Source organism: Haemorhous mexicanus, chromosome 6 (assembly GCF_027477595.1).
Source record: "Haemorhous mexicanus isolate bHaeMex1 chromosome 6, bHaeMex1.pri, whole genome shotgun sequence".
NCBI classification, from domain to species: Eukaryota; Metazoa; Chordata; class Aves; order Passeriformes; family Fringillidae; genus Haemorhous; species Haemorhous mexicanus.
The window spans coordinates 44280718-44306894 of NC_082346.1; the positions used below are offsets into that span (position 1 = coordinate 44280718).

Genomic DNA, 26177 nt, shown 5'->3' on the forward strand with positions numbered 1-26177 from the left:
AGGAGTGTGTTGAAAAGGAAATAACAGAGATGAGTCTTACTTGCAGATCTCTGAGGAAATGAGAATTGTGCAAAGTAGTGTATATCTCATTGCAAAACACGTTGTGTTTTGATATCAGTAATTGTTGTTAAATACTTAACAATAAGCAATAGCAATAACAGTAGCAAAAGCATTTCTAGTGAGAAGGAAGACAAGACACCCCGCCCCCACTGGTTCTCTCAAGTCTTGTGCTACACCTTTCATTCCAGCCTATAGCACTATAGTTCATTAAGCTGTGAATGACACTTGGTTTTAGTTGCGTGCTTGTGATGCATGTTAGCCCGGGTTTCTCTGCTATTTGAGTTCAAGGCCTTTTTGGAGTGGGAAGTACAGCTTGTGCCAAATTAGGCCAGTCTGCATAGTGTGTTTGGAGTAAGGTCTTTAGCCTCATTTTTCTTCTTGGTGCATATAGGGTTTAGGCCACTGATGTAGTTGGTTATATTGCATGGAGTGGTGCTTTCCAGGGATTCTCAGACTGGAGGGACTATAAAGCTGGAAACAGCCTTGACTAAGGTAGAAATCAGTGACATTGGACTCCAGAATGCTTTAGTATTCCTCTGGCAGAAAATCCACATCATCAATATGGTCTTAGTGTATCTGGAATGGTTTGCAGAATGGCTTCCTTGGGCTTGTTCTCATCCTCTGCTGTCTAAAGATGCTAAACTGTTCTAATGTAGCTCCCCATCCCAAGTGAGTAACACTGATGCCCTGGCATAAAATGGAGATAGGTGTGTTGGAGTCTGGAGCTTCACTGTCCATCTGCTCATGTCTTTGCCCTGAACTTTGAAACCTGGTTTGCAGAAGGGCTGCATGTAGCTTCCTTGAGCGACACCCAAGTTGTGGAGTTATCAGTACTGTGGACAGCTCATCACTTGGCAGAATTTGCAGCAGCTGTTGCAAATTCCTCACCTTTTGCTGTGTATCTCCATGATTTCATTAACCTCTGTTATGTGGGTTTTGATAATATGTCAGTCCGTGCCCCAAGCAGCCAGAAAGGGCTCTGTTTGCTAGCATTGCACAGAGCTGTGGCCTCCCTGCTTGGCAGCCAGGACTAGCTGCCAGGACTAGTCAACCTCTGCATGTGGCAGAGCCAGTGACAAGCACAGAATGCCAGCTTGGCCAGCACTAGCCTTCAGCTGCATAAAGTGGCATGAGGGGGAGATAGGAGGAAGCTGGCACAGGCATAGCATGAGTTGGTGAAACTTGTTGACCAGTTGAGTCTGGTCCTGCTGTTGACAGGTGTTATGGAGTGCCACCACTGATCTTGTGAGGAACAGCACTTGTGGGTTCTTCAGCAACATGCCTGTAGAGCTTGTGCTAGTGAAGCATCAGCTTGGCATGGGAGATGCTTTGGACCTGGGCAATTGCAAAACAAACTTTATTTCAGTGCAGTTTTAAGTGGATGGCAACCAAGTCTTTACCACCTTGCAACTCTTTTAACTCTGTGACAGCTGATTTTGTTGGTCTTGTACTAGCTCGGAATGACTTGTAAGAAGTTACCCTGTTACAGTTGGTACTTAAGATTAGTCACTGGATAGGGCCTAGAGGATGTGAATGCCCTTCGCAAATAGGTGTTGTGTTTTAACAAAACTTATCAAGACATTGCTTCTGCTAGCTTCTGTCCTGGTTAGATCTCTAGTACTCTCAGCCCTTCATTGTACTCTCTTTGTTTCTGTCCTTCTAGTGAGGCAAGCTTAACCTGGTTTTCACATACTGAGAGTTTGTAATTTTCTTGTCAGTATGTGTATGAATTATCTGCTGATTTCCAGATGCAGTTTTGGTGCTGTGCCTAGAAGAGAGACTGTGAGGTAGGGTGTATCTCTGTGTGTGTGGGAGAGATGTGGTGACCATGGGACTGCTGATAGTGCCAAAAGGTCTGAATCTGGCTTTTGTGCCTCTGTCTCCAGTACTGGGGTGCAAGTGCATAGATGTCTGTGATGTGCTTGCAGGTGGGAGTGGAAAACCACTTTTTTCTGTGGATCTCCTCCTGGTACTCAGCATACTGGTGATGCTACTCCAGTGCAAATAATGCTTAACTTGTTCTCCATGGATTCCCAGTGAGACATTAAACTGGGGTCTCTAAATTACCCTTGGCTTTGAATGAGAGATGGCCAGCTGGGAAAGTTCAGTGGCAGCACCAGTGCTTGAGCCTATTGGGGCCAAACAGGAACATAGTCATTAGGAAACAATTAAATGCAAAGCAGATTAAGAAGGAAATGGGTTCCCCAGGGGCTTTTAGCCAGGTTCCTGCTTAGCTCGAAGGAATTATCTTCAATTTTATTGTATATTTCTGTCCCTTGTGGACCAGTTTTGATGCTAATACTCTAAGCTCCTGAGTTCCCAGCATTTTTTTTTATGGCTAGCATATGGGCCATACCATGGTCGAAGTTTTACTACTTTCCATGAGGTGGCAAGCAGTAGATGGGAATTCACTGTGTGTCCTGAAGTTAGTTTGCCTCTCCCTGGATGTCCTGTCAACTAGGAGATATGAGAACCCACTTGCCAGATGGCAGACATTGCTGTCCCTCAGCAACAGCCATTTTTTATTCCTGCCCCTGCCTGAGGCAGAGATGAACCTCCTTATGTGCTCGGGCTTTATGTCCTTCCCAGTGGTTGCTTAATTTCACCACTGATGGCTCAACCACATTAGAAATTCAATCTTTCTCCTAAGTTAGGGGTCCTTTCCTGGTGTGTGGGCTCTTTTCCTGCATATGATGGTATTGCCAGTGTACTGATGTCAAGGGCAGTTGTCAATGCTTGGCTCCAAGACATCATATGTCTGTAGGTCTAGAGTCAGGAGTATTAGGGGAGGTATGACCTCTCTTCATTTCATGTCTGTTTCATTAAATGATTCTAGACATCTTTGCACATGTAAGCTTGGACATTTCATTTCTACTTCTGCTTGCACTGGGCCAGAGGAAGAAGGAGGGCAGCCTGCTCAGTGCCATTTCCTTAGCTATTGTTTTCTTAACAAAACATTTTATTCTTTAGAAGGCTATGTTTCTCTGACAGTCTTCTGCCTCAATGAATGTTGGCCCTTCACAGTGTTTATCTCCTCAGTACCAATTCAGCATACCATGGGACATTTCCAGTGGTGTTCCTCTCAGTGTAGCATCTGGTTATCTTGGCTGACACTTCTTCATTGCTGGCATCAATTTCTGTTGTTCTTGCTGTAAGTCAGGAGGTGTGTCACAACATGCAGTTTGTTCAAGGGCTGGTATCAATGGAATTCCGAGTTGTCAGTGTCGTAAGAGAGTTGCAATGGGTCAGTTGTCTTTGATTTTGGCACAAGTGGCCACAGTTGAAAATCTTGAGCAGGACATCTTTTTGTGGTTTTCCTCTGTAAGTTAAAAGATTGCTGCTGTGAGTTTTGGGTTTTTTTTGTAATGAAGAGAGGACAGCAAGGAGAAAAAGGATCTGTGGTCCAGGTATCTCAGAAGACAGTGGGAATCCATCCTTGAATAAACTTTGTTGGCTACAAAATTGCTTTGTCAGAGACAAGCCGTTTGGGACGGTTAATTAGATGTCCTCCTTTTGAGAGCAGAATGAGGATTTTCTTGTCATTCAAACTTATGGTTATTGGGCTTTCAGTACCTGGGCAAATATCTGGAAAGTATAACCTTGTGCCATCATTATACAGAATATGATTTCTTGCTCCTTGGATGCTCTTCCTGGCTTTGCTATGTTTACTTCTCACAGTGGAGTGGGTATTTTCAAAATGAGTTTTGTCTCACCGTGAAGTTGCACAGTGGAGGGATCTTGGAAAGAAGAGGAATGAATGCATATATTGTGTGTTTTCAAAAATAATCTACAGTTTCTGGATAGCTCAGACCAATGAAATAGCCTTTGTCTTTGGACTTCTGCTGTGATTCAGTAACACCATATACCTTAAATATTAAGTGATGTCCTAAAATAGTTTCTTCCTGATGGAAGTGGACTGCTTCTGCAGAGAGAAGTCCTCAGGAACTCTCCATGGCATTCCTTCAAAAAGGCAACTGTGAATGGGGACTGTGGGCTGTTCTCCACCACAGCCAGTGTGTGCAGTGATGGGTCTACTTGTGCTTCAGCCTCTGATGAACTGAGGTGAGAAACAAATGAACTTTGCTATGGGACACAAAATAGCCATTAGGTGGCAGTGACCTTCTGTCACCAAACTAAATGGGAACCAGTAATGGAGAGGTGAAGAGCTTCAGAGCCCATCCACAATCCCTGAGTTGATCATGTTTGGTGGCCCTATTATGTGCTCACCAGGATATCCCTTCATCTAAAAGGCATGGTCAACACTAATGCAGTCTAAAAAAGCTACTATCAGGGCCAGCTGGTGGCTTGATGACTCTACATTTGAGCAGTGCTGTCTAGCAAACTTCCTGCCATCACATAGAACATGAAAGCTTTGCACCGAAAACATAACAAGCTGTAAAATAAATCTCATAATTATAAGACACTTTCTTTTCCTCCTTGTGCTTTCTGGAGTGGTGTCAGCTGAGTGCACTGGCCATAGCATCTCTAGGTTTTAATTTTGTAGCATTGAAAAGGTCCATTTTTTGTGGGATCTGTGCCTATGAAACTAGATGTTCTTCAGTCATCTGCAGTGATTTACTCAGAGAAATGGCCCATCTACTGTGACATTTTTGAAGGAGGAAGAAGGAGAGAAGTCAAGGTAAGGAGGCAGTTCCTCGTGTATTTCATGTTTTTTTCCTGGCTGTGCACGCTTGTCCCTGAAGTGCTTTGCTCCAGGAGCATGAGTGTGAATTGTCACGCACTCAGCTTGCCTGAGCCGTCTTCTCTCAGCTTCCCAGGAGTGACACAATATGCCTGTGGAGCCTTTAGCTCTCTCTCCTCCAGGTGGGGCTATCACTTTTCAGATGAATCCCTGAGGATGTCATCACATTGCTTCTTTAGAGCTGGTGGAGAGGTACATAGGAGCCAGAGTAGTATCTGGAGAACATCTCATCTGGTAGAGTGGGGAAACCATTAGGAAGCCCTAGGAGGATGTAGGCTGCGAGGAGCTTGCATCATTAGAAACATTATAAAAGGAAAAAATGAAAAGTGAAGAAATAATCAGGTTTTATTTAGTGTTTGACTGAGCCTTGGGTCCCAGTGTGAAATGAACACTCAGCAGTGCAAAGTCAAGAGGTATGGCAAGAGTTGGTATTTTATCTGAAGAGCTCGTGGTCATATTTGATTTGCCTAGATTTTCACACTTGATATGAGTGGTGCAAATATGTGCAAACATGGGATTTCTTAGAGGTCTGTGTAAAGAGGGAAGGAGAAAAAAAGCAGAAATTACTTAGGCTTCCACTGTAAGTCACTTAACACTGATCCCATTGATGTTGGATCAGGCCCTGATTAGGGATGTTTTCTTAATGAAGGATTGTGTGGCCTTGAACTACTGGCCAGTTTATATGGTTCACGGAACACAGAAACAGAATATTCTGAGTTGGAAGGGACCCACAGAGATCATTGAGTCCAACTTTAAAAGGAATGGCCCATATGGTTGTTGGAGGCCACCTGTAAAATCAGTAGAGCTGACAGGTAGCCAGTACTTATCTATTCCAAGAACATGAAGACAGCTGGCTTGAGAGTAAAAAAAATCTTATCTGAGGCTAGGAAAAATAGATACCTAAAAGTTTCGTTTGGGAATAGAGATGTGTACTTGCAATGTCAAAGTGGACTTCTAAGTGTTGTTTTGTTTGCCCTGTGAGTCCTTAGCAAGACCCATCTTGCGGATTCTGGTCCCTTTTCTGAGGTTCTTATAGTTAGCTTGCAGTGAAACACTATCTTGAAAGACTTCAAATTAGGAGTAAAAATTAGATATAAAATCAGGGGTGAAGAGAACAGGTGGCATGCAGAGGATATTTCATGTATCAGTCCAGGTTGGAATTTCAGAGCAGGACTAAATATTGTAGATTTGCTCTGCTAAAGCAGTGACCTTATCACATTCTCCCCAAAGTGGATCGGATAAAAGAATGTGCTGGAGGGCAGCTCACAATTACCTTACCTGTCAAGAAAGTGATTTCGTTTAGCTAGTTAAGTCAGTGGTGAGGGAATTGCTGTGGTGGGTGGTGTCATGCAAACACTTCTCTGGATTTGTTTGTAATGTGGGAGCCATCTTTGTAAGTTCCAGGCAAATCCTTTTAACATATGTGGGGGCTACACTGTTTGCATACTTGAGGGAAGGGTGTCTCTGAAAGGAACTGCTGTACTCTTCCATCTGGTGTCCCAGGGCCAGGCAGGACTCTTGTCAGGCCTGAGGAATGCCTGTGGGCTAGGAAAAAAGGAAGCTATCTTTCTCTTGAACTAGAGTGGTTAATGATTTAGTTCTAGGAGTAAGCCGAAAAATATTGTTCAATGTCAGGTTTTAAAGCTACTCTTTGCTTTATTTACTAGTGTTCAGGTGCCCCACCTAGAAATGTGCATTTTTGTACATCTGGACAGGCTCATCTGCTTGCCTGTAGACCTGTGGCTGTTTGTTCAGGTGGGAGTCCTTATAATAAAGTAGCCATTTTTTTAAACAGAGTCAAAGGTTCAAAGATGGTTTTGGAAGAGTTAATCCAAGATGGTAATCACATTCACTGCTACACTAGTTAAGCTTACTTTTGGTCCTGTGGAACTGGCTTGGGGTGTCTTTATTTTTGTTGGGTTTTTTGTTTACTTGTATCTTTTTTGGCTTGAGAGTTCTGTCTCAGTGGCTGCAAGTTCTGCTGATGGTGCACCATTCAGAGCAGCTTGCTGCTCCTTCCTCTGCAGTAGCATCATTTTGGCAGGTCTGACACCAGTAACAACTTGTTTTTGTCAGTGTACTGAGCCAATGTGACATGGAAGAGGACTACAGCCAGCAGATAAACGAGGGTTGTCTTTATAAAACCTCCGCTCTGTTCCGAACTCCACTTTAACAAAGAATTTGCATGTGAGCTTGCACATATATGAAACTGCCCAGTATTTTATGAAATGCCTCCTGCCAAGCCTGAATCCATTTACTATGTTGATAGTTTTGCTGAATTTAGAGGTAAATTCACTGAAAAGGTCACTAGCAGAATTGCTTTTCAAAAAAAGCTCCATCTCTTAAAATGTCTTTACTGCCTGTGCAGTCTTTGTTTGAAAATGTACTCATTTTGAGTTGCCTGTGAACTCTGTAACTGTGCAGTCTGTTTGTTATTGTAGGGCTTTTCTGAACACAAGTTGTTTTTTACAGAACTGCTGAAGGGCAGCAGGTTTTGTTTATCGTAGGACTGTTGTGTGAAGAGAAGTAGGGAAGATAAGCTTTTCTCCCTTGGGCCCTTTCTTTTGCATTCACAGTCAGGCAACACAGCCAGGCATTTTCAGAGCTCAGCAGGAGCTTTTTCATCTCTGCAAGGCCCTGGTATTGGCTGTTCTCTCTTCTTCCTCTCCAGGACAACATCCCTGCTTCTATTTCTTGTAGTAAGCTGAGGTTTTGCTGTGTCAGTCTGAATTGGGAGTTACTCCATGCCAATATACAGAATGGTGATCCTTGGCTGGGAATGTTAAATTGAAATCCTGAGTGATGGGGATTGAGAAACAGCAAGGCTGCTAGCTGGAACTCCACTTTCTTCAGACTGAGCTGGTGCTAGTTCAGGACTGTGTGCTTGAAGACAAGAGGTGACTGTAATCTGATGGGCTCCCAAGAGCAATACCAGCTCCTGCTGCCCTGACTGGCAGGGTTATATCTCTGCAACTTCCTTGACTTCCAGTCTTCCCAAAGTGGACTGAATTTGTACCAGAAGTGAAGGTGATGTTTGATTCTTTTAAACCTATGTTTTGATTTTAGGGTTAACAAGTGTTTAGTAATGTGGTTAAATACTGAGCAAAATGCACACAGAAGCAGCTTTGTGCATGTATCTCTCCTGGTGTATCCCCATCTGAATGCATGCAGCTTCCCACACTGGCCCTACACAGCTGAGCCCTCTGTTCACTTCTGCTGCCATCCTGTACCAGGCCTGAACCAGCTTCTTGCCTGCTCCAGCTCTGCCCTTACCTCTTCCTAGTTATGCCTCAGCCCTGGCTGCCACCTCCCTGGCCTCTGCCCTGGTGGCAGATTGGTTATAGGCTTAACCCACCTGGCCTTGCATTCCTTGGTAACTCATGTGGGGAAGATTTGCCACAATCCTAATTTTCTGAGAACTGAGACCCAAGTGCTGGGAGGATACATTTCCGAACCCAGGCAGGACAGCTCTCCCAGTCTGTGGCTTTGCACACTTGTGTCAATGGCAGCCAAACCAGCAGCTTTCCCCTTCCCAGTCCCTCTCTGGAGTAGGATTCCTGGCTTTGGTACAACTTGGTCCTCATCTGAGAAGATGAGCTCCACAGTGTGTATGCCTTAGTTTCATTCTTGTGAATCTCACTCCAGAGACAGTAGGATGTCAAGTTTCACAATATGCTGAAATCCAGTGAGCTCACTGCCCAAGGAACTCTTCTCTTTACAAAGAGCCTAAAAACCCACTGTATTTCCTATTTGTATGGATGGAGTGAAGCAACTAATGCAGACCATGTGAATTTTGTTTGAAGGATACTGCATTTAAATAAAGTAACAATAAAGAGGTCAAGCTCTGTCCTTCTGCAAAATCTTTGAAATGGTGGGATGTATGGGTATCTAATATAGGAAAGTTCCTTTAAATAGTGTTCACTGCTTATAATTGTTGGACATATGTGTAGTAAATTAAAGAAGCAATGTATTGATACGACCATTTACCCACAGAACCCCCATCCCAGTGACAGATGCCTCTCCTTCCACCTGCATTGCTTAACGAATTTCTTCTCAAGAGGGGAAGTAAATTCTCAATAGCAACGTGCCTAGTAATTACCCACACTGTAATTCTGATGTGCAGTGCTGTCACCCACCATTAGGTGGGAGTGGAAAAGGCACTGCATTTTGTTGATAGTTGAACATTTGTTTTTCTCATCATTTTGACACCAGAGGTAATTGCCATTCCTGAAATATTCTCTTGCTACCATTACAAAGCAACTGTTAGGGACAAACTAATTATGAAGAATCTTGTTATGACAGATTAATAGGCCAACAGAGGGGATTTTTTTTTTTTTCTTTCAGGCAACTGAGTAGTAAAATCTAACAGCTCCTATATAACTGCTTGAAACACATGTGTCTCTGTAAGCCAACAGATTTTTTTCTTGGAGATGGGAGATTTGAAATACTAGGACTAGAGTGTAGAATGGGTTTCCAAGCTTGCTTTTATTGAGCTTTTTGGTTTCCCAACATTATGTGCCAAAATGATCTAGGGTGGGGGCATTGCCATATGGAGGGGAGGTCTTCATGGTTGGTATTGGACCAACGCCTTCTGTCTGGGTCATGGTTGAGCAGCATCATGAAGGCTTGAAGTGAAGAACACTGGACTTGTGAATTTTATGGATTTTAGAACAAGACACAAAGTCATTATCTGGACTGCTTTATTGCCACTAGGGGTTTTCTGTGTCAGGGAGGCCAAACTGATGTGCTGGTTAAATTCCAAGTGGCCAGTATGCTTGTGTCCCTCAGGAAGTTCCAGACTATGTGCTCCAATTTATTCTTATGGTATACGCTCTGGGAGCTGTTGTGATGTGGCCCAAACATGTCTGCTTTCCTGTAGTAGAGGGGACTGTGGCACCTTGCCTCCCTGTGACTGAACCATTCTGTGAAAGCTCAGATGAGGAAGACTTTGAAATACCTGTATTTCACACTGCTGTCTTTAAAAGCTCACACAGTGCATGAATAATTTGGACAGCAATCCATGTAGACTTGGTAATTGTGCCTTCAAAGAGGTAGCCAGGCAGTCTCGTGGCTGACTGGCTACTATGGGGTGCTAGTGGATGCCAGGTGCTGATGAGCAAACCATTAAGAGGGAGCCAATTATTGACTTCAAAATAGAAATCATGTACATTTAAAGAAGCTCCTGGATGAGTTCTGTTCATGTTCTCAGCTTTGCCTTGATGTCTCCCTCAAGTTGTCATTGCAACTACTGATCAAAGGATCTCTGTAGTTGAAACTGAGTCCCCTCTTACCATCTCCAGCCAAGTGTTTGTCCCTGCAGCACTCTGTCCAGAAAAGGAGAAAATCTTCAGAGGTAATCAATGCACAGCCTCAATTCATGCCATGATCTCCTTATTGAAGAGCAGGGGAGCTCCATTCTTTTCCAGAAACTGAACCAAGACCATGTTTATGTCACTTTCTATTTTCTCCTACCTGCTGACTTAAACTCTCAGTTTCACTGTAACTTCATTCTTATGGGATCTCTGTGTGGAGTATGTAAATGCTTTAATATTAAATATTTGAGGCTAGAAGTCATAGATAGTATTAGTTTTGGATTATTAGCAAGTGCTTTAATTTCTTCGCTTCCTGTCCATCTTGTGTTGTGCAAATTCTTTAACGTCCTTTTTTTTTGCCATGCAAATGTGGTCTTTGGGAACATGTACAGTGATTGTACTTGGCCAGGAAGATCTGATTCTTTGGAGGATCTTTGTCAGTATTGTCATTCTGTCAGGTTTTGCACCAGTATCTTTTCTCTTGAGTTTACTGTTTGCCTTCTAGCCAAGGTTAGACATTGGCTATCTTTGACTAGTCTGTTGATGGAGAAATGTTGAATTTCTAGTTTATATAAAAGATGATCTCAGCTTTATGCTCTTCACAACTTTGGTGAGCCACAGCCAAGTGCAGGGGAGGCATGGACAATATTGTTCATTGTGATACCAGCTGTAGTAAAGGCAATTGCCTCTGGTACTGGTGGAGGTAATTCCTTCTGCTTTTTGTGGGAGCAAAAGTAATCTACTCTGGGTAATGTGTGGCCTCACCTGGGCTTTTCTTTTGTTTACCTCAGTTTGGTGCCATGTCAGATATTTGTGTTTTACTGCATGAAATTGCTGTCTCATGCTATATTGCAGTGGCACTCTTCTCATAGTCAATATAGGTGCCCTATCTTCCTTGTGTTCCTAGCAGCCAAAAGGATTCAGTGGACCAAATGCTGCTTTCACTGGTACCCACATAAGCTAAATTCTGCTTCTACTGACACCTGCAGAAACCTATTGTTTTCAGTGAAAAAGCACAAGACTGGTTGCAGGAAAGGGTTGGACCTTCTAATTGCAGTTTAACAAGTCTATTGTGCATGAATCAGAAGAGACACCAGCTCAGTCTCCCATACTGGTGACATTGATGGGATGCAAATAGACAGCAGCTGCCTTTGCCTTTCTTGGTGTGGAGCTGTGTGGTGTCAACTAGAAGAAAAAGCTGGAGTTATTTATACATATTTTTTTTCACTGAAGTCAGCAACTCTGACGGATACCCAGAAGGGAACAGACCTGCTGAGTAACAAAGGGACATTCCTTGTGTTGTTTTTTTTTTTAACATAGGCACTTTTTTCCATGTAGAACCACACTTTGCCATTGGTGATGACTTACTGCAGCCACTGCAGACACTTTCTCTGTTGAATGTGGTGCTATGACAGTCACTGCAGATTTTTGGAATTGACAGTGCAATCCCATGGTTGTTATCTTTCCTGACTTCCTCATCAATCCAATTTAATCACTTGTAGATATTTCATGTGTTACTGTCTCTTTCCTCTTCAGGCATCCTGTTCCTGTGGGAAGAGGTCTGTGCTTTACAGGTCAGAGCTTCTCAGATTAAAGAAGGGGGAAGGAATCTGCCTCTGTCATTTTGGTAAGGGGCTGTATTCTCTTTAGAGCCACTGCAATAAAAACCCTTCTTTCCAGGGTCTTTCACCAAGGTGAATGCTGGTATGTCTGCATGGCTGTAAGAGAGGGAGCAGGCTTGCTCTGCTCCCCTGGCTTTTGAGTGACCTGCCAGGAGAGAACTTACATATGTACAAGAGGGAGAAGCTGCTGTTGCACGATTTAATTGCCTGGCATTGACTCAGATAGGTCCTGACTGGAGGTCAGCTGTGACGTGCAGCTGGTAGGGTGGGATTCGACTGCTGGGAAGAGAAAAATGCCAGCCCAGATTCTTCAGCGTTGACAAAGTGGATGTGATGATTTCTCCCCTCCAGCTGCAGCAGCTGCCTCTATGCTTCCTACTTTTCTGCACACCCACAGTAGGAGAGCAGACTCTGAAGCTACCCTGTCTGGACCCTCAGCTGAACTACAGAGACTTAGCTGAGCTTTCTCAATGGCGCTTGAGCCATCCTTCCTCATAAAACTTATCTTTCAGTGTGTGTTTCAGTTTGTCTTCTGCTTGTTGCGGCTTCCTGTGGAGTTCATGACTTTTCCAGCTCTATTTTATTGCAGGATGGAGTGTGGGAACTCAGGGAAGAGGCTGTCAGATCTCCATCTTGGATCCTGCTGCTAGGATTCTTCACTTAGCTTTGAAAGTGTAGCCAAATCCGTGTGAGTTTGAGTGACAGCTAATTGCTACTGTGGCCTTGGTTGAGCTCTTCCCCCTACCCATGCTCCAAGACCAGCCCTCACTTCCCATGCTACTGCCTTTACACAGTCTTCTTACACAGAAATAGCTGTTTGGGGAGTGTTCTCCCTTCAGGCGATTTTTACTGCACAACATCATCTCTTGCTATTCCGTCAATAGTGTGTGCTTTCTGCAGGGTTTGTCAGCAGCTCCTGTTTAGGGGATGCTTCCGAGTGTAGTTCACATCTTAGTTGATACTGTTGCTTACAGCAACTGAAAACAGCAAATGAAACAGGGCTGCCTAGGACTGATGGGATGGTGTGAGAGCCCCCCACAGCTAAACACAACGCTAAATAGCATGGTGTCATTTACAGTTTTCACTAGCATCCCACATGATTTGATCCAAGCTGAAGTGAATTAATTTTGTTCGCCAGATTTTGAGAGGTGCTGTGTCAAATTTATAATCATTTCACCTGCCTCCGTGGAGCTGCAGGCTGTGATCAATGGATCAAGACATGTGCCTCATTTCATTGTGGCTTCTGTGAATGTCTCCGTGCCTTCTGCAGACATGCTGTTGAATTACCTTCTATCTTCCTTAGGTCCTCTGCAATGAAGCACAGGACAGATGTATTTGTATATCAGCTATTAGGACAATAAGGCACTGAATGCACTTCTATGAACCTGCTGTCTTTGCAAGTACTATATGTTTGTGTATACATGGGTCTGAACCTTCTGTCTTGGGCAAGTCTGCTCTGACCTTATTCTCATGTGTAAGTAACCGTTTACGATAATGTATGTGCCCCGCAAGTGAGCCTGTATGAAGGACCTCTTGAACAGTCACAGAGTAAAACAGCCTCAAGAGCAGAACCTTGTTTACTGGAGGTGAAGTCTGTGGGTGTAGGGAACTCGATGCTCAGATTCCTACTATAGGCACAGAAGTTCTACAGCACTGTTATTTTAGCATGTTGTTTTCCCTTTGTCTCTGACCAGCCCTTCCCTTTTCCTGGCTCAGGAGACTTACACAGAACAGTGCATTATGTCACAGGGGTGTCTAGAGGGGAAACAGCTGCTCTCTTCAGATTTTTATCCTGAACTGCCCCACAGATAACTAATTGCAGCTCACTTGCTTCTATTAGCTATTTACCTAAAATTGAGCTGGCTAATGAAAATGTTTCTAATTAATACGAGGCAGATTAAAACTCATTACAGCAAGGTCGTCAGTAATGAGAGATAATCAGAGCACAAATGACCGAGCTTGGAGTAAAATGAAGATGGAACACAAGCAGGCGATTGGTGTTGGTTGTGCCTGCACCAGCCAGCAAGGGCAGGGTTCAGCAAGGTGACTGCTGGTGCTGTGCCCTGCAGTTGAGAAACTCTGCTTTCCACTCTCCAGAGCAGCTTGGGGAGTGACTGGCCAAAGAGGTGGACCTCAGTATAGTGTAAAAATGTTTTCTGAACCAAGTGCCTCTCATACTAATGGTTTGTTGCTAGGCCAGCCTTCAGTCACCTGTATGAACCAAATTGTGAATAGGGGTTTTAGCTGGAAGGCTTGGGAGTATATGTGGCACAGGTGGGGTGTCAACACTTGCATGCACTTGTATGTGGAAATTCAGAGTCCTGATGGCTCAGAAGGTGTGAGCTTGCATATCTGTTCAGTGTAAAATGGGTTGGCCTAGGTTTGGAAGAGTCCATTATGATCTCCAGGGAAGTTTTGCATGAATTATGAAATGTGTTTGCTTTAATTTCAGCTACCTGTCACTCTACTGATACAAGATCACAACATCAACATTAGATTTTAGCTGTCTGTAGTCCTACTGTCTATATTCCATTAGTAGTGAGTTTACTGGCCATCCTGCTAGTTGTGTGACTCCTTGTTTCTGTGTTTATGAGACTGAGAAGCTAAGAAGTTACCACTTTAGTCAGGGGGATCATCTCCATCCTAAATCCTTTCCAAACTATTAAGCTTGCTTTCTCACTTCCTTTCTGTCCCACTGGCAACCAACTATTGTGCCTGAATTTCTGAAGGATCTTACTAAGTTAAACATAACTCACACAAATAACAAATTACTATGTAGTGAGGTACATTGTGCCAGGACTTATTCCAATTCCAAAGGCATAGATCTATCCATCATCAGCAGTATGACCAGTTAGTGTTGGTATAAGGAAGCATTTGAATGGCAAATATCTAGTGTGCCTAGGAATGAGCTTTGATAAAAGATAAGTAGGAAAGATAGTACAAAAAGCAGGCGATAACAATTCTATTTAGAGTTGTGTGTCTTCCTGCAGCATCCTTGCTGCCAGTCAGTTTGATTACCAGGATGCTAGTGTCAGTGAAGGCTGTAGTAGTTTATATTTACTGTATGCTTATTCAGATTAGTGGAAAAAGGAGATATCAGCCCCTTAGACAGAACTACACTGTCACTGAAATGGGTTCTATGTTTTGTATTGCTGTTTTTAAAGCACCCAAGTACCCTATTCACATCACCAGTAGCTGTATCCTCCCTAGGCATCTTTTACAGATCTTTTGGTGTGGCCACTGATTTGTTTCTCACTGTGTTAAATTGAGGTGGACATATTTTCATTTTTCTCTGGTTTGTGCTGTCCTTGGTAATCTAAAGCTGTTTCTACAGTTTTACTAGTCCTGTGCATATGTCCCTGTCATTACAGGGGGTGGAAGAGAAAAGAACTATGACCACATTTCTTTCCTATATTCTCTGACATGTCTTTTCTCCCTACCCAACTGTGTTTTGGAGATACCCACCACAGAGGTAATGACATCCTTTTTTCCTTCTGTAGGGAGTCTAAAGGACAGCCTGGCTCTTACAGTCCAGTCTCCTACTGCATTTCTGGAAGAGTGTTCTTGTCCAGGATGGCTGATGGCATATGTGCTTGGGGTGCTTCCACCCACTGTGTGCCACAAGTTTCTTCCCAGGATCCCAAAGGCTTAATAGGAAAGACCATGAGCAGCAGTTCTGTTGTTCTGTGGAAGGAAAGCAAGAGTTCATCACCAATGTCACAAGTCCTTTGAATGACAGGTAATTTAGTGGAGGACTCTTGGAAACAGGTTGACCTCAACAGAAGATTTAACCAGAATTTGGGAGCTGTATATACAAAATAGGCTCTCTAAAGGTTTTAATAATGCACCCTTTTTGCATTCTCTCATTGTGGCCAGACAGTAGGGTAATTTTTATCTTGAGGCCTTGAGCAATAGTGTTTAAAACCCTTTAGACATTTTATAGCTGTAATATTCTTATGAGCCTGTAAAATGGAGAATAGCGGTCCTGAGTTTTGTAAAGAGCTTTGTAAAAGCACTTATAGAGATGAAAAGCTCCATATAAAATCAGGTATAGTTGTTTTATCATAAATATCTAAAGCCTTTCTGAATTCCATTAAGCTCTTGGCTTCTCTGCCTCTGACAGTGAGTGCCACTGGTTAATGCTGTATTGTCCAAAATGGGATGTAAAAAAAACGAAAACAACTTAAAGATGGTTGTTGTTTTGTGGAATGCCCTATTTGTGGGTTTATGAGAGTTGGAAATAGGAATGGGAGGGGTTTTTTTCATTATTGCATACAACTTTTCTCTCTTATGCATCAACTCTCTGTAATCTAAACAGTTTCCTAACATTTCAGATCTCTTTTTTAATAGACTTTTTTATATGACATGGTCTTATTTCCCTTGTCTTTCTCTGTCATTTTTTATTTATCTACCCCTTTTTTGTGATAGGATGTCTAGAATCCAGGGTGGGGTTGTGCATTCAATTTTTACAATAGTGTTTTTATATTTTAAACATTTTAATCTTTTTTATCACAGTCAAACAGCTGTTTTTTTTTCCCCTGACTCACTCACAGCCTTGAGCAGGCTGAGCCATCCACAAGAATGTGATCCAAGTGCTGGATGGTTCCCGTGAGTTGAAAGCCCAGCAGCGTGTGCAGGGAGGACAGACTGCACCTCCCAATATGTGTAACCTTGCAGCCGTCTATGCTGAGGGTGAGATCTCTCGGTGTATTGATTTTTCACCTGCCTTTGGTAGGGACTTGGCAGGGCTGATGTTTCCACAGTGGTGAATAATATCTCTTACATCTCATGGGATTTTTGTCACTGCACTATTCTCTCCTTTGCCAGATCACTGGCAGAAAAATTAAACTTTGGTGTAAGAACAGGCATAATGGGACACTTTGCTGTTTGTTTTTGACAGTAATGCAGGTCAATCCTTTTATAGGAGAGAGCTCCTGCTTTCTGTGCATTACATGGACTTCTTCCCCATTTCATCATGTTTCTCTGTTTCTAGTGCTAGTTCATCCTCCTAGGAAGTAACAATGAATGCAGATCCTAAGACGGACAAGGCTTCTGCAGGGTTATCTCATTTAAAAATGCTCAGAGCAGGTTGAAATGAAGCTGTGGTGAAAAAGCACTAAATGTTGCAGCCTTCTCCTAATTGGAGTGTCTTCCATTGCTGCTGTCTATAGTGCTGGGTTTCTGAGCTGGAAATGGGATAAAATGAGCAAATGATGTTCTTGTATCTCCAATAATTACTGAGTTTTCCTTTCATTCTTTGTGAGGATATTTATTGAAAGTCCCAGTAAATACCTCTTTTCTATTGGCTATTGTATTAACAAGCCCACCGTATTTCGGTGGACTGGTGAAGAAAGATTTTTTTTTTTTTCCCCCCTCAAAATCCCTGTTGGCTTTTTGTCAGTCATATCACATCTAGCTGGATGATTTTTAGAACTCTCTGTAATTATTGTATCAAGTAATTTAGTTGATGTAGAATTAAGGCTTGAAGGACTATAGTTTCCCAGATTTATCTAGATTTTTCTTAAAAACGGGGCAACACTTATTCCCTTTCAGTCCTCTGCAAGTTAACAGTTTTAATATGAGATTTCCCTTTATTATGGTCATTAGCATCTCATCTAATTTTTGAATTAATCTCTAATTTTTATGTGAGTGAAGTTTTTCATGTGTTTTCTGGAGACACCTTACTTGAAATACTGTCGTGGAGAGTGTATCTTCATTGTAAGCAGTGATGGGCAGGCTGTTCTCTCTGCTTTCCTAATGCTCATTTTACATTTTGCTAGCTAAGAGTATGCACTGCACAGGTGGGATATCTTTTCTGGGGTATTTCATATGAGTAGTTGCTTCCACCACTTTACTGTCTTCAGTGGCCTTTCTGAGCACTTTGCCATCAGGTCTGTCACCAGATATCAAATACTGAAGTTCTCACTGGTAGATTTTAGTCTGAGTATTTATTTTCTTCTAAATTAATTCCTTTATTTTTAAAGCTAGATTAACACCTGCAAGTTCATTACATTTGTACATTTGATGTTGTGATGAGCAGTTCTTCGCCAGTAGTCTGTGTGAGTAAAGGTTCCTTCAAAAGCAACCAGATTACTTGAGAAGCCAGGTCTGCTTGTACATTAAGCATAAATTAAAATATATCCCTTTGCAGCTCTGCTTGCTGAGTATGTGTTTCATCCCAGAGTTGCCTCTTCTCTATACCTAAGAGTTGTTACTTTCACAGTTTTAATAATCAGTGTTAATCCTAGTCTAAGCAGGGTGTAGGTAAAGCAGAGGAGTCTGGTAGCCATGTGGGCCAATGTAGAATTTGTCCTGCTGAAATTTGAAGAAGGGATTTAAGACAGAAAGAGATGCCCACATGGACTGGGGAAATACCTGTGTATACAGACAGCATTTGTGATATGAGGGCCTTTCTGACAGAAGCTTATTCTTGATATTCCTTGGTACATTAAATGCTTCCTTTCTTTGTAGTGTGCTCCCAGGCATGATGCATACAAGTACATCTGTGTAAAACTAGGTATTGTTTCCAGCTCTTGCCTCTGATAAAAACAGTCTTCAAAGTATTTATTGGGCAACAAAGAGCAGTATCTTGAAGAAAAGTTCTGAGCCATTCTGGGGACTTCCATTTACCTTGCTTTTTCTTCAAGGTGAAACAAACATGGGCTACCACTACTGGAAACCATAGTAAGAATGTGATGATCTTACTTTGTCTATGATTAAGGGAATGTAGTCTGTCAGAGGAATAAGTGCTGCATCTGAACTGTGACTTATCTTGGGGAGATCCAAGAAAATAAGAGAGATCATTAAGAAAGTTTTCTGCTAAAAAACCTGATATGGTTGATAAGAATAGAGTCCTTGGAAGCTGCATTCACAGTCCTGCTTCATACTCAGAATACTTCTGCCTCTAATGCAGACTGGAGTTTTGTAAGATGTAGGGACACAGATTTACTTCTTCTGAGACAAGCTGCTTCGTAATCTTGTCTCTCTAGAAGTGCAGGGGCTGGAATTCCCTGGTCCAGCCAGCCAGGGCATCTATCTCTTAGGAGTTTAAGCCAAGCCAGTTGTGAGAGCATTGTGGAGGATGCTTTGCAGGGGGTTTTGTTCTGTTTTGTTCCTAGAGTCCTCTGTAAGGATCATCTTGTCCAGGACGCATTGCATTCATGAGGCCAACCAGCTTCTCAACAGTGTGGATAGATTTGTGAGGGCAAAAATTTCCTCTCACCTTGTGCTAGAGGAAAGAGGAGCTATTGCCACCTCCTTCCCAGCAGTGACCCAGATGTGAAGATACACCCTGTATGCAAGTGTGTCTACAAGCACTTGCATTTTTAGCTACATGAGTTTTCCAGCCTGTTTTTTCCATCTCCCTTGGGAATCCATGTGGTGTGGGTAATGCACTGGAGCCAGCACCTCAGCTACCCTGAACTGGCTGCTTGTCCTGACACCCAGCACTGCACTACAGCCCTGGGTTGCTGCTGCTCTGCCCTGAGTCATGCTGCAGCCTGGAATCATTTGAGAGGTTCCTGCTGTGCGTGGGAGATGGCAGGACCCTGTGCTGGCCTGAGCTCAGTGCTGGGAGCTCAGTTCTGGGTTTCTTGGAACATATCTGTAAAGAGCCTTGCCCTTGTTTCCGGCCAGTGCCTTTGGCTATGGCTGCCCAACACCTTGAGTTGTGCTGTTGGCCACCACTTTCCTTCACTGCTGGCAGGGGTTCTTCTCCACAGCTGGAGGCAGTGGGTAGAGGATGACTACTGGAGCTGCAAAAAAGCTGTTTCTCTGTGATGGGCTTCACTCCCGGTGCTGTGACAAACAACCCAGCTGCACTGGCTCCCTCTCTCCCTTTCACTTCTGTCCCATTACTCCTACCCTGGTTTTCTTGCTCTCTCATCTTCTGTTACAGCTTCCTTTCCTTGTTCCCTTTTGGCCTCCTTTTGTCCTTGCTCTGCAGAGGGAAGGAGAGCAGGGAAAGAGCCAGAGCAGAGGCTTTTTACAGCAGGAGCTTCAAAGCTGTTGTATAAAATGCAGGAGAATGATGTGGGAGACTTGAGGCATACTCATGGGTGTTATTTGCAGCCTATACATGTGGGAGTGTTTCTGAGCTGGCAGTATGCTGGGGGAAGCTCACCCACCTACATGAGTTGCACTTGCCTGTATGTGCCCACTTAGGAAAACGTGCGTGTGTGTGAGCACATGTGCATCCAACTGTTGTGTCTCACACTGAGGGCAAGACTTGCACATTAGGCTTTCTCCTCACACTCCCCTAGGCCTGTGTTTCATGCACTTACAACTCAGCACTCAGTCTGCCCCTGACACATTCCCAAATGCGAGACAATCAGCCTGTCCCATGATGTGATATGGCACTGCTTTGCACAGAGAGCAAAGATAGCTACCGAATGGTGTGGGTGTATGTAGTGTTCATGAATGTTTGTGGAATTGTTTCCTTTTGTCACGTATTTCAAGGCATTTGCTGGAGTCCATCACCACAGGATCTTGTGCAGATGAGGGCTGTAGACATAGGATTTGACCTTCAATGATATCTGACAAAGAAACCAGAGGAATGAGGAGACTTCATGCAGATTGGTGTCAGGCGTTAACAGGAGATGGTTGCACAGTTATTTTTTGTTGTTGATCTGCGTAGGTTTTATTAATGTATCAGGGTAAACTTATATGAAGTTCATTAAGTATTATTCAATATAGCTGTGTCCTTGGCAGGAGGCTTTTCTAGTGACAGTAATAAAGGGAGAATAAATCATTGTCACTGAAGGATGTGGTGGCTGGTATATTCTTGAGGAGCAAAATGAACTGAAAGAGCTGAAATACAGACCAGGCAAGTGGTTGGCAATGGGTTTTGTCATTTGGTAGTTGAATTTGGCCACTGTGAGCACAGGTGGCAAGTCTTCTAACACTTAGTTGCTCAAATGACTGTCATTGCAGACTTTTTTGGCAATGTAAGCAGTAAGACCCAAGACCTGACTGGACCTGGAGGGCTGTAATTCCCCTTGTGCGTGTAAAAGCGAGGTGAGGAAGATGGACTGCCTGTATACTGTCCTCCTCCCTGCCAAGGAGAGATCTTTAATTTTGATTTTATAACAGACTCTTCTGAGTCCTTGGAAGTCTCTGGGATGGTACCTGTGGCTTTCTTCTCATTTTGATTCACTGCACTCATGCTAAGAGTCTAACATAATGGTTGAGGTCGTGATTTTTGTCTTTTGACAAGGAGTTTCCAAACTGTGCATCCATAGTGCAGAATCAGTGACAAATCAGTGCTGCTCTATGGCCAGACATTTTATTCTGTGCAAGGATGGGCCAAAAACTAATGTGCTGTTACTGATCATGGTGCCTATACGAACAAGTGTCGGAGCCCTTTATATTCTGGAGCATCTTGTCCTGGTTTGGTTCAGACCCTTTAAATCCAGCCAGAGTCCTAATAATGAACTAATATCTTAGATGATGATGCCCAGAATCAAGAAAGGAAATCCTTGGTCTGTTTAAATACTGGTCAAAAAAAGATATGTATGTGGACATGTGCATGTAACAGACAGCAAAAGGGCTTGACTGATGTTCTGGTCTCTTCACAGGTGCACCTGCGCTCTGCTGAGCGCCTCCGGGAGCTGTGCTGCTCCAACCGAGGCACCTTCATCAAGGTGGGACAGCACCTGGGAGCGCTGGACTACCTCCTACCTGAGGAGTACACCCGCACCCTCAAGGTGCTGCATAGCCAGGCCCCGCAGAGCACCAGGCAGGAGATTGAGCAAGTTATCCGTGAGGATCTGGGCAAAGAGGTAGGAGCAGCCATAGCTTGTGTTGGCTTCTCAGGCCTTAGCAAGCCCTGAACAGCTAGAAGAAGGAAAACTGCTGTTTCTCAGCTATAAGAGATACCAAGGGGAGATACCTCTTTGTTGCTTTTGGGTGAAGGCCCTGTGAGTTTTCGCTGTCCATTAATGGGCATTATTGGCAGGCTTTGGTGGGGAGAAGATAACAGAGGAATCAGGGTGTGAAAGGTGCCAGATGGAAATGGCAGGACTCAACAGAGCAGTGTACTCTGTATGCCAAGATGAACAGGGTTGCTGGAGGTCAGGATGGAGCGCTGTCTGCCACACTGAGGAGTGGGAGCTGGAGGTATTGATGTTCAGGACAAAGATGTATTGGCAGAGATCTGTGAGAGATGACTGCTCTCCCCTGCCTGCACTAGACCAATTCCAGCTAGCACTGACAGCCCTTTACTTTCTCGAGCCCCTAATTAACCCCCAAAGAAAATAATGGCATAAATCACTTTCAGTGCTGCAGTCAGGTAACGCAGTAGCTCAGGAGTCAGTGCCATCATTAACCCTCAGCAGCCCACAGCACTGAGATCAGTAGGTAAGTGACTGTGTTCATTAGATATAAGGGAAGTAACCACGGTAAATTACAGAGGGTGTTCTGCTACTTTGCATCTTGCTCTTTATGACATGTCCCCTCACACTGTAGCCCAGGTTGAGGAGAGGCATTTCAAGGATCACAACAGACATGGTAAGGAGGGAAGCAGGAGGCAACAGTGTGCAGAGGTGATGGTAGGGAAAGTGTGTGTAAGTGGGGGGAAGGAAGACAGAAGATTGAAGAAGGGAAGCGGTATGTACATCTGTTGTTTCTCATATATAGATGTTTTTGGGGCTGTTTTTGTTGTTCTTGCCTGTCTGACTGTGTGGTAAGGAGGTGTGGGGGAAACATGAGGTAAGTGAAGTATTTGCACCTGGAGGGTATATTATGGGCAGATTTGAATGGGTTGAGTCTGCCCCTGTGTAGTTTAAGGGTCTACATATTGTCTAGCCAGGAATGACCGTTAATATTTTCCTACAGTTCAATGGCAGGGTTAATGTCAGCCCCCAGTCTGCAACATGCTGCCTCTATCAGCATTCCATCCTTGTAGCTAGGCTGGTACCAGCTGTGTTTCATAGCTCAGTGGATAGCTGGAGCGGAGCAGAGCAGGCTGGCTGCTCCCTGCAGGCCTCTGCCTCTCTGGGCTTCCATGTGGCAATCTCCCTTCTACAGGAGCTGTGGAAAGCCACCCCAAAGTTAAGCCACATTAAATTACAACACTAGGCACCTCTGGCTCAGTTTGTGTGGTGTCTCTTAAAGGCTGTAGTTGGTGCTTGAAGGTGGGACCTTTTCTCTCAAGTGTGTGTTCAGCTGCCACTGATAATCCCTGATTTCTTTGTGCTTCTTGGGAGCTAGAGGAATGCTCTGTGCCTCATTGATTCCCAGTGAAGCTGCTCGAATGTAGTCTTCCCAGCAACCTTACCTCATAGCATTCACTTCTTTTACATGGGCAGTGCTGGGCAATATTTAATTTTGAAGTTACAGGGGAGGGAGGGTAAAAAAGGTAGAAATGGTAAGAATGTGATGGAGAGGAAATGGTTACAAGGGAAAGAGAGCAATGATAAAAGAGATAAATGAAGAGAACCTGTATAAAAATAAAGAACCTTGTAAAACTGGGCAGTATTAAAAGCTGATGTAAATGCCCGTATCAATAGTTACAAAGTACCAAATCAAGATATTTAAAACCAGACAGGATTTAGGAACCTAATGCACCAAAGCTGTCATGGCTGGAGCCTAGAGGGTTTAATAGGGTTGCTTCAAGAACAAATTTAATTCCAATCTAGCTAGATCATCAGTATATTTTAAATATTATATACTTATCTGAAGTATAGGTAGCGGAGCAGCAAGGTGGAGTATCAGGGCAGAGAAGAGTGCAGAGACGGATCCTGAAACTTTCTCTCCTGGGGCCAGCATTACACCTGAAAACTTGCAGATGAATTCAAATAGAAGAGAAAATGGCGATGAGGGAACCTTCTCAGAGTGCCTGGACCTAGTCCTGCTGCTCTCAAATTCAGTGGTAAGACTTCCAGTTCTCCCGTCAGGCCCAAGAGCAGGGCTCTTCAGACGAATCTTAAGTGTAGGCAAGAGGTAATTACATACAGCTTGGATCAGTGCAGAACAAATGGGACAAAGAATAACTGGAAATACAGAGATACCTAGGGAGGAATGTGACAAGCTAACAAATTGGGCAGGAACTTGCAAACGGGCAGGAAGATCAAAAAAAGCCAATTTCATGTACAGAAGCATTATATTTTCAGTCAATTAGAAATGGACTGCCTTCTGATGTGACCTATTCCTGTGAATCTTATCACAGGCTTGAGTGTTTGACAAATCTTTTGTGGGAAAACTGGCTTAAATGGAGACCATGCCAATGGGACAGATATTTGAGGAAAGACAGAGCATTTGTGAGGTGGATTTATGGCAGTTCACCATGACTTTGTTGTCTCCACACAAACCTACTTGATACCCTGCTGATGGGGGTCTCCCATTTTAGGCCAGTGTCGTGGCTGGGGACTGGGAGCTGCTCTGATGTAAAGGTGAATGGCATGTGTTGATTTTACACAGAAGCAGAAGCATCCTATATGCTGACTAGTGGGTTGTCCTGTCCAACCCTGTTTTGAGTCCAGGGCCAGTTTGTGTATCTATCATGGATCATTGGGATAAAAATAATCAGTAGTGAGCAAATGCTGGCTTTTTAATCTCAGCCACAGTGGTTTGGATGAGTGATGGTGGGAGGTGAATTCTCTGGAGTGTTATATGCAAGAAGTTGAGGTGGGTGGGGTGGAATTCACAGGGTAACACAAGTAGTAGCAGTGGGAGAGACTGTGCAGAGAATTCTTTACAATAACTCCTGGAAACAATCACCAGTGAGATCACAGAGCAAGAATCTTTTGGGGAGACAGTGGAGACAGTGCAAGGTGGGCTTGTTCTGGGTGTATTTCTTGGAGCAGTTGGGAAAAGCTGTGTTGATAAGAATGGGTGTTGAGATATGAATGAAAGAGTCTCTCTTACCTCTATTTTTATCTTCCTTGCTTGAACAAGATTCTGTAAGTGAAAAGGTGTCAAGCGTGGAAAATGAAAGCAAGCTGAATATGTTCTTTCTCTGCAGAACTATTAATGACAGAGGGACAGACAGCTGGTTCAGCTCAGTGCTCTAACTCAAGGAAGTGCATGCAGAGCAGAGTCAGGCAACTTCTGGTAAGATGTGAACTCCACGCATTTAGGGAGAAAGACTGATGAGGATCTCTGAAAAATAAAACTTTCAGAGTTGGGTGCACCTTAAAAGCACAAAATCTTTGTGCTTAGAAACTAGAAAAGTAGAAGAAATTTTGACAGCACTGGGATTAGGGACATTTCCTCCATCTGGTAGTTTTGTTGAAAATGACTGTCATGTGGCTGTGGGATACAGGGATGTTGGGGAGGTGATGCCACTCTGTTCTGATTAAGGGCATATCACAGCATCTATTTTCATAGGATGGAGTGGTTGCAGAAGGACTTGTCAACTTTTACAACCCTGGTCTTGCAAATATCCTTTATGCCTTTGTTGCCTGGCTCCACTACTGGCCAGTGCATTTCCTAATATGGGTTTCACTTCTCTGCTGCTGCACAGTGCTGTCACAGTTTAGATACTGGACATCTCCTTGCTTCACTGTGTACTCTTCTCTACACCAACGCATACTTTTACCTCTTTCTAGACCCAAAATACCTTCTTGTATTGCACATCCCAGTAGGCCACAGCCTAGGTCTACCCACTGAGCACCACTGTATTACTTCTCCTGTGTACAACAAGATGTCACCTTTCACAGCCTATTGCTCATCAGCTTCCAGCCCATCCTTACACACTGGCGTTTTTAAATCAACTTATTGACCTTTTCCCTAAGGCTTCTTATTCTCCCTCTTGACATGTTTGTGTACTCCATACTCTACCCAAGCCATAACTCATGTTGGAGGTAATTTTTCTTGTTGGGAGACACTCCCTTCCTCCCCATCTCACTCTCTCGTTTCAGAAATATCCCAGTTCCTGCTCCTTTCTGGCAGGTTCCTGTTGGGCAGGTTCTCTAGTCATTGCTCCTGTCTCTGGTGTGAGGTTGTTTGGTTGGGGATTAGGGCAAGGATAAAGTTTGCACTCCCCCACCTGAGGGTGATGTGGTCCCAAGCAGGGTCTTTGCCATGTTGAGGGGGTGCTTGTGTAGTGCAGCTGCCCAGGTGCTGTGTCCACACTCTCATTGCTTGGGGGTGACGGGCTGGTGTAAGGCATGTGACTAGCCATGGGAGTGAGTGTCTCTCCTTGTCTCTTGACTTATCTTCACATCTAACAGTTGCTGCAACTGTTGCAGAGGAGTAGAAATGGTTGAAGCTGAGCAGTCTCAGATGTTATCAAAAGATCACGGGTTAAGATGAGGACAATTTACTGGAAACAGCAATGAGATAAGACAAACAATAACAGCAGCAATATTAATAATGAAAGGTATGAGACATAGAAGCAATTTATGTGAAAAGCCCCTGACAATAAACAATATTTGACTGTTCTGTCCACCACTTTAACTCTATTGGAAGGAGCCCCTTCTCCTTGGAAGACAGTTCCTTTCTCCTGCCACTGGCAATGGCATGAGGTGGTATCAAGTAACT

General features: G+C 43.7%; 1 protein-coding gene across 5 annotated transcripts in view; it reads left to right on the forward strand.

The window, feature by feature from the left end:
* The window catches only part of ADCK1 (aarF domain containing kinase 1), a 73706-nt gene that overhangs the window by 8808 nt on the left and 38721 nt on the right, over positions 1–26177 (forward strand). For 4 of the 5 annotated variants that reach the window (XM_059850072.1, XM_059850074.1, XM_059850071.1 and 1 more), the window contains one exon: positions 21272–21475. The exons of the other annotated variant lie outside the window; for it this stretch is intronic. In XM_059850072.1, coding sequence (XP_059706055.1) covers positions 21272–21475 — 204 coding nt within the window. The remainder of the gene's footprint in view (positions 1–21271; positions 21476–26177) is intronic. 5 annotated transcript variants of the gene reach the window in all.